Here is a 9496-nt window from a genome sequence, read left to right as displayed (position 1 = left end):
TTGACTTTTGGGTTGACTTCCTTCCGGATCAAAAGCCTTTACCACCAAGAAAAGAAATCCTCAAGCTTCTGTAATTCCTTTACCAAGGCAAAATAAACACCAAGGTCTTCTTAATAACTCAAGAACACCACTAAGAGGCTAAGGGGTCAATTTAGGGTTTTTAGGGTATGGAGGCTGGCTTAGAAATGAACAAAAGAGACTAACATAAAGCTTATATAGGGCACATCATGAAAAAAATTAGGGTTTCTTACTCACCCTTGTACGCCCAGCGTACTCGTCGTACGCCCATCATATGAGGTCTCGCACCCGAATCCAATCCTCATAGTACGCTAAGCGTATACCCCATTACGCACGACGTAATACCCTTCGCATCAGTAAGCCCCACGTTCTCCATTGGTACGCCCTCGTACTAGGGTTTCCCTTCAAACCCTAACATATTCTGAAGGCCATAACTTCTTTGATAGAATTCCGATTCCGGTCATCCTTATATGCAAGGAAAGGTAACAAGGAGCTATACACTTTAATCAACTCATACTTGCCATAAAATTTCCCGAACACAAAATCCAATTTCCATAAAAGTCTGCTGCCATTTTACCAAAATACCCCTTGGCTCCAAATCCAAATCCGAACACCTGAAACATCTACATTACATCACCCATACCCAATGGATAACGATTCAGAACAGGGCGTTACAATTACACAATTACACATCTTATTAATGCTTAGTAGGAAACACGGGTGTTAGACAATTCAAGGGCTTAAATCACTTAACCAAGATTATCATCATCCAATATGGTCTAAACTCGATTCCCTTGAAGCCCAAGACATTTATTCGATCAAATTATGGTCTGCAATCCCAATATCAGAAACATCACAAAACTGGATGTTACAAGGAGAGTGGAGACAATCTAAGTTGATGGTGCAAGGAGGAGAGCTTGACCGAGAAGGAAGTGGTAAGATAGTGTTATGTCAATGTTAGGTGCATTTTGTGCACCTTTTTTACACACCTTTTAGTCCCTTTTGTGCATCCATTTAGCATAGTTGTCTTTCATTTTTGTTGCATTTCATCAAAGTCATGTTAGTCTCTAGAACAACCTTGTTTGCATGCTTTTATGGGCTTTTCATGTAAACCAGAGGGTGAAACGCATTTTAGGAGGTGCCGGGAAGCACGGGTGAAGATTCTGGGATGATTGGATGCAAAACAGAAAAGTTTGAAAAATCAAGATTGGACTTGGAAGCATGAGCGTACACGGGGTGTGTTAGATTTGCACTGAAAAACAAACATGGGGCGTGTTTGACCAAAAAGGAGCTGTTAACCATGCTGAACACGACCCATGTCAATTTAGCCTATTTTGACACGGCCCGTGTTGACCATGCTAAACACGGCCCGTGTTAGTTTAACCTATTTTGACACGGACCATGTTCAACCCAAAAACTACCTTTTGACAGTTTTTCCTATCTTTCATGTTACGGGATTAGGGTCATTTTTCCACATACACATCATATCAGAGCACTATTGGTGAGAGGATTTCGAAGGCTTTTGCAAGGGTTTGATCATTTGTCATTTGGAAACATTATTTCTCTTATTTGTAAGTTGTAATTGCTTACTATTTCCATCTTTTGACTTGTGATCCTGTTCTAGCCATGTGTAGCTAGAACCCTAGTTTCTCCAGCTTCATGTTTTGACTTATTGGTTGTGATTTCAATCATATGACTTGATGTTTGCTTTTAATTCTATCTAGTGAATTTGATTTTGCTTTAATCAAATGTTTGATTCTAATTGTGATTCTTATTATCCATTTGAATTAGGGTTAGGTCATTCAAGTTATCTAATTGCAAAATTCGTAATTGTTTTGTGAATTAGACTAAGTAACAAGCACTAAACTGATTTCCATTGAATGAATTTAGTGTAAATCTTATTCACACATTCTTACACTCCCAAGCTTGTGAGGAGTATTAGGTGTTGTTGGGAACATTCACATAAAGTTTAATGAAATCTTTTAATCTAATTTTAAGAGCTTGTATAGATTAGGTTAGTAAGGTTAGGGTTAATCAAAGAGCTTGTTTTAGTTAATTAATGTGGTGAATGGGAAGTGTTAGAGCTTGTTAACACTTTCAAGTACCAAATTAGATAGAATTGAGCAAGTATCTAATCATCTTTGAATCACATTGCTAAGCTGTCATACATTGAGTTAGAGTCCTTACAATTTCTGAATTTAATTCATTTATTTAGCTGATTCTTGTGTCTTTAATTGTTTGTTTTAATCATTGCATTCAAAACCCCCTATTTACTGTCGGTGACCAAAGTACCTTGCGCAAAGAGCTATAGACTGATTGTCTCGTGTCTCTATGGATCGACTCTACTTGCCCTATACTACCTTTTAGTGCAATATAGTAGTGTTCTTTTGGAGTATATCATACCCTTTTATTTGTTGGGTTTGACATGCCTAACAGTCAGACTTGAAAGAGTTAACTCTTTTCGGGAGAATGACATTGGATCGAAAAGTCTGGAGGTGTAAAATATGGATTGCAGAGTAGTATTGGAGTACTTTAGGATTTAGCTTCTCTTTTCTTGCTTCCACTTGGTCAATTCCCCCTCCCCCTCCATGCTTACACACACACACACACACACACACACACACACACACATATATATATATATATATATATATATATATATATATATATATATATATATATATATATATATATATATATATATATATATATATATATATATATATATATCTTATTTAGTTAATTTTCAACATGTGTAGTTAGTATCTGTTTTGGCTCTTTGGCTAAATCTTGTATGTGCTTCCACTACTAATCTTTTACTTTGCTTACCTACCCCTCTCAATGTGCAAATTTATTGTGTTCCCTTTACCGGGTCACATGTCATTGTTTATTTATTTCGAGGTGACGTTCTTGTATGTATGGATCTTTTGCAAGGGTAGTGTGGGTGCACTTATAAAGTTATATTTATCCTTTTTTTGTCGGATGTCTTTTATAAAAGCAGTTTTCCAATCTTATGATTAGGTTGTCGACCATGGTACCTTTCATTTTCTCATTTGATATGAAATTTGGATGATATTGTTATTGTTATTTCTTTTGAATATAAATATATATTATATGTATTTATATCAAATATTTTTACAGGAAATCTCCAATAAAGTTTTAATATTTTGAACCAGTTTATGGTTTAATCCTAAAATTTATTTTTTAAATAGAAAAGTCTCGATTATTTAATTTCATTCGATAATCTACCAATTTCAATATAAAAAATAAGAACTATTTTAATGAGTGTTTGTTCAAAACCATAAACCGGCCTAAAATAACTAGATTTTAACTGATTTCCCATATTTTTACCGTATAATCTTTATTTTACTAATGATCTAACATATAAAAGAAAACATAAAATTCAATGACTCCGTCTTAAGCTTTAGCTGCAAAAGTTTGCGAGTCTCGGTCTTATGTCGATGAATATTTCATCAGGTCGTCAAAAGAGGGGTTTTTACACAAGCCTACAGTAAGGACGCACAAAATCCAATTCCAATTGGAATCGATAACAATCGATGATCGGGATTAGCATGCACACTCATCGTCGGTAGCTAGGAATTCAATTACATATGGCCGGGACGTGATTCGGTGGCCGTTGGGAACAACAGGAAGTTATATAAACGGTGGCGATGAAGACGAATATAAAGCAGTTTCGTAAGGCCAAGGTAGGCACCGAAGATGATGAAGAGCACAAAGTCATGTTATCATCAGCCGATTTAACTTCTCACGACGATATTTTGACGGAAATCTTGCTACGATTACCTATTCGATCACTCCTCCGATCAAAATGCGTGTCTAAACATTGGCGTTTACTCATTTCAAACCATCGTTTCGCTCAGCTTCGAAACCCTAACCCTAATACTCCTTGCGGTTTGTTTCTTCAACGAATTGGTAATGCTACTCCGGAGTATGACTTCGTTCCGTTGGATCGTGAAAAACATGTTAAACCTCCTTTCAAAACCCTGAATTTCCATGGGAATGTATCTAATTCAGGTATAATTGCTCTGCATTCTTCCAATGGTTTAATGCTCTGTCACAGCTTGCATGAATATTTTCGCAACACTTCAAAAGAAATTGTGTACCATGCTATGTATTACGTTTACAATCCAACAATCAATCAAGTCGCCACCCTTCCGAAACTTGAAGGCTGTGATTGGTTTCAAAGGCGACCTTGTGGTATGACATTAGCTTTTGATCCTGTGAAATCTCCTCACTATAAAGTGATATGTGTTCGTGGATATCTATGGAGTGATCATCTTTACAGTATTGAGATTTACTCATCAGAAAACAGGAGTTGGAAGATGTCTGGAAAACCTTTCGCCAATCAGATTGATACAGAGTTTACAGGTGGAGTTTATTGGAATGATGCAGTTCACTGGATCAACAAGAAAGGGTATATCTTCTATCTAAAGATCAATGAGGATCTCCTAGATCAAATTCCTACTCCTACTGTTCGTGCTGGCTGGAATGTTAAGAGGCATTGTTACCCTCTAGTCGAATCCCGTGATGGCTTGCTGTTCATTGACATATTTCCTCCATTGAGTTTCAAGTTTGATGTTCATGAGATGAATAGAGACTATTCAGGGTGGACAGTGAAGTACCATGTTGATCTTAATGAAGTAATGACCAAATTCCCACAAACGAGTGAGATGACATCATTGAATCTCCTTACTTTTTTCAGACCCTTTCAGTCGTTTGTAATACATTGTCTTATTTTGGGAGAAAAAGAAGAAGATGCGTTCTTGGTGTTGGAAGTCCCTGGGAAGGCTATAAGATACAATATAGTGTTAAAGACTTGTGAGGAGCTTTGTGATTTTGAATTATCTCGGCCTTTCAGATTATCTGTTGCAGATGATGGCTTTTCAAAAGTAGGCAGATGGCCAGGTGCTTTTCAATTCTGCGAGTCTCTTTCTCATGTCTAATAGTCTTTCTTTTAGCTTTGCCTTGGCTTACTTAAAGTAGTTGTTATCTAGTGAGTTTTCTGTTCACCCATCTTCTCTTTCTCTCTTACATGTTCTATATAAATAGTTTAAAGTTTCAGTCTCTTTGTAGAGTCTTGTTATGTTTCTACAAGTTTCATTAGGGTCATCGTTTATTATATAGCAAAATATGCTTCTTGTTTAATCTCTTTGTTAACTTGTTATGTGAAGCTGTGACTCTTATTATGTTAAACACCATAAATGATTGCCCTGATATATCGATATGATAGTTCAAATTTATAGAAACTTCAAATCCCGTGGAAACTAATGGCTTTATAGGAAATCCACCGATCTTGCTTACATTACTCCTACACTCTTCTTCTTGTAAACAGAAGATGATCATCTTCCCTGGTTTGCCACTTAGAGCATCTTTAATGGTAACTTTTATATAGTTTCCTACTACTAGAAAACCAATTGAAAAATTACCTATTTTTGAAATTTTTATGTTTTTTAAACGTCATTCCAAGAACTTATAAAATTCATCTTTCCCATTTGTTTTACAACCCGTGCTCAAGTTTAAAGATGAGGGGAAGAAAAGGGAAACAATCATCTTATTTTTTAGGGGATACATTTTTTTTTGGGGGGAAAGGCTCTACTTTTCTTCGATTTCTTTTCATTTCATTTCTTTCCCATCTTTAAATGAAACTAAAGAACACATGGTTGTCTTTTCTTTCTTTTCCTTTCTTAAAAAAAACCTCAATAACACAATTTTCCTCTCCTTACCTTCAATTTCCTTGGCTTCCTTAAAGAACTCGAGTTATATATGGTGTTAATAATGTCTTATTCTACCCCTAATCCTATTTAAATAATCAATATTTATTATTTTTTGATTAGTTAATTTATTTTACTAAATAATATTATTTATAGACAAATATTTCATTAAAAACATTTGTCAAAACAATCAAAAATCACATCCATATCAAATAATAAAATACATAACGATAGTATAATATAATGGTTATCAATCTTCTCTTTTCATAACTACATACCTTTTCTATTCATACTTTTCATAACTAAAAAGAATTTGATTCTTTTTACAAAATCTGAGGTGGATACATCCACAAGTCTAGCAATTCATTTGGGACAATTGAACATTTTCAAACTATTTCTGTTTAAAAAACCAAAAATTTTTGTGTCCAAATAACATATGCTAAGAAGAACAAAAGGTCATGTACACACATGGATCTTGAAGTACTATTTATTCATCTCTTTAACCTAACCAAATCTATCGGCATTAGGATTACTTGTAAACAGTTATTCAAATTTGATAGATTTACCTTCTTAAAACACTAAGTTATGGCCCATGTTTTTGGTATGGTTATTTTGTATTCTGTTTTTTTTTTTCCGAGGATATTGCTTACTATACCGAATATTGTAGCGTTATAAACTGTATTTTACTCTTGCTCCTGTTAGGATTAATCTGACCACTTCTCCTGTTCCGCCTACGTATATAGGATATTTTAGAAAATGAATGTTTTGTTAGTAGCAGGGAAACGATTAGGAAACATGATTTCATTATATTTCTGATAACGAAGAGAGTCTATAACAAGAGTTTGATTACGGTGAAGATTATCTATTTTTTTTTATCTTGAGGGAAATACAATTGCATGGATTAATTGAAAACCATCTTGTAAAAAAAGAACAAACCCAATAAAGCACCCCCCCCCCCCCCCCCCCCCCCCCCCCTTTTTTTTTTACCGGTAAGAACAACTTGTTTCAGTTGCGGATCATAAAGAATTCGAACAACTGCCAGATACAATATCAAGAATATATGTTTGTGGAACCTCAATATCCAATGATTTATTAGCTAAATAACAGTTGACGCATACAATACATCATGTCGTTTCTTATGGATTTTCATAACCTTTCTATGCTAAAATGGGATATGCATTTGAAATGGATACACGACTTATGATATATATATATATATATATATATATATATATATATATATATATATATATATATATATATATATATATATATATATATATATATATATATATATATATATATATAGGCCTAGGTTATTCTATTCAAAGTAATTATTGTGTTATTGTATGCATAAACGTGGGCCAATCAAATTACTTATTTTAAGAAAGTGATTAATATATATTATTGAATTAAATATAATTGAAAATATCATCTTAATTAATTAGAAGGGTAATTTAGTCAATTAAAATAGATTTAATAAAGGAAAATTGCATTTTTTAAGGGATCATAGATTCTATTAATTTTAAAAATCCAATTTTACATATTATAATTTTTTTAATTCGGACATTCTGACAGAATATGTTTATAAGTATATTCAAAAATTAAAATATTCTTGAACCATAAATAATAAAAATATTCTTGAACCTATTTCTTGATCATGAATTTAAAATATTTCTTGATCATGAATTTAAAAACTTCTTGTAGAATAACAAATCCTTGAACAATCAATTGAAGAATAAAAACAAAAAAATACATTATTTCTTATAGAATGCGGGTAACAATTGTTAAGAATTATATCAAAATCTAACAACGAATAATACATTCTAAAAGAATAATGTGGTCCGTTTCAATTTTGTGGTCCGTTTTTCAAGCATCAACTTCTATGATTCCAACAGAATTAGAATTCGTGATTCCATTCCAACAGAATTGGAATTCGTGATTCCATTCCAATAGAATTGGAATCTCACCAATATCAACCATTGAATCATCTACAAAAACAAACTTGATACCTTTTCAGAATTCAACCTTGTCAAGATCCTGCACTGTCCACATAAATGAAGTGTTAAATCAAAAAGAATGAAACAAATTAAAGAAACTAGAGATGAATGAAGAAACAAATTCAAGTTACCAAGAGTTCAAGAAACTAGAGATGAATGAAGGGTTGTAGTCTTGTTGCAGTTGCAATGTATGAAAACAAGAACTTGAACAAAAATCAAAATCTTGGAACTTTAACTGTATGTATGGTAAAGCTTTTGAACTTATAAGAAATTGAATTAATCTTAATGGATTCATGAAAAACCTGCCATGGTAGGTTACCCACGTAGATCTTGAAAGAAGTCCCCACCACTCGTTTTTCTGGTTGTGAACCTCTTGGTGCAGCCTTATTTACAGTAAGAGCCCTTCCACTCAAATCCTATTTTTGTTCATAACAAATATTATAGATTAATGTGAATATGTAGTAATTAAGATGGATAGATGGAGAAGAAGATTAAGTTTACATAGCCATTGAACTTCTCCACATCTTTCTCAGCTTCTTCTACTGTGCTCATTGTCACAAACCCAAATCCTCTACTTTGTTTTGTATCCCTGTTGTATATAACCTAAAACCAGACATCAAATCGGCCATTGTAAACACACGATGCAACATACGAAATTAATTAAGAAATTACTGAAAAGTAAATCGATTAATACCTCGGAGATATCTACTACTCCGGCGGAATTGAAGAGATTAGCCAATTTCTCGTTGTCAAAATCGTAGGGTATGTTACCGACAAAAAGCTTTGCCTCTTCAGGTGGTTCTGAATATGATTTTGTTTCCTCTTCTTCTTTTTCGTTAGTTGCATCTTCTTCATGTACTGGTTCAGTTTCTTGTGTCAATTGTTGTGACCAATCTGAGGTGTTGGTCACGAATTGGAGTGACCAATCGAGAAGTCGGGATTTTGATCTTGGCACTGGGTAGAAGTCAATTGGAAAATTGAAACCCTAAAATTATTGTCTATAAATATACGTGATTAATATCAAATTACCATAATTATAGGATATTATTTGTGGAAACTAATTATCAAATTACCTATTTACCTTTATTTATTAATTTAATTATTTATTTTTATTTTAAAATTTGATTGGTCCACATTTATGCATACAATAACACAATAATTACTTTAAACAAATGAACCTAACTCTCTCTCTCTCCTTCATCCAAGAATTTGTTTTTTTGGTTTGCATGGTTACGAGATAATTTCTATGGTCTGTTATTTTAATAAGTATATATGTGCTTAGTAATGTCAAATTAGATGATAGGATTTATAAAAGAATTTATATAGCTAATGATAGATTAGTTGACTTTTTATAAACAAATTTCAAAAATATTTATGCTAGGAGAAGATGTGTGATAATAAGTTTTTGTTAATAAAAATGAAAAATCTTTAAAAAAATATCTATTTTTTTTTATTAACACAATAAACTCTATATTATATGTTATTCTTTTAAATTTTTTTTTAATTAAAATTTATGACTTTTTCTCTACAAATAGACACATATTTATATATTTTCATCAAAATAACTTTTAATACAAAAAATGAGCTTAGTTGGGTTGGTAATAAGTTTAAAATTTAGATTTGGTTGGATTGTATAGGTAGAAAAAAATTGTTTTTTTAATAGATATTTGGGTTGGATCGCCAATTGAGTAGTTTTATTACTCTCAACATATATCAACTTTTGAGAAGATATTCCAATAATAATTA

General features: G+C 32.7%; 1 protein-coding gene across 1 annotated transcript; it reads left to right on the top strand.

Moving 5' to 3' along the window:
- Positions 1 to 3436: 3436 nt before the first annotated feature.
- On the top strand, positions 3437 to 5184 carry LOC111912617 (F-box protein At5g07610). Its single transcript, XM_023908361.3, has one exon. The coding sequence runs from the start codon at positions 3690 to 3692 to the stop codon at positions 4980 to 4982; it is 1293 nt and encodes a 430-aa protein (XP_023764129.1). The 5' UTR covers positions 3437 to 3689; the 3' UTR covers positions 4983 to 5184.
- The last annotated feature ends 4312 nt before the right edge of the window (positions 5185 to 9496 follow it).

Source organism: Lactuca sativa, chromosome 2 (assembly GCF_002870075.4).
Source record: "Lactuca sativa cultivar Salinas chromosome 2, Lsat_Salinas_v11, whole genome shotgun sequence".
NCBI lineage: Eukaryota > Viridiplantae > Streptophyta > Magnoliopsida > Asterales > Asteraceae > Lactuca > Lactuca sativa.
Note: the sequence above shows the minus strand (reverse complement) of the source record. Positions and strands in the feature narration are given on the sequence as shown.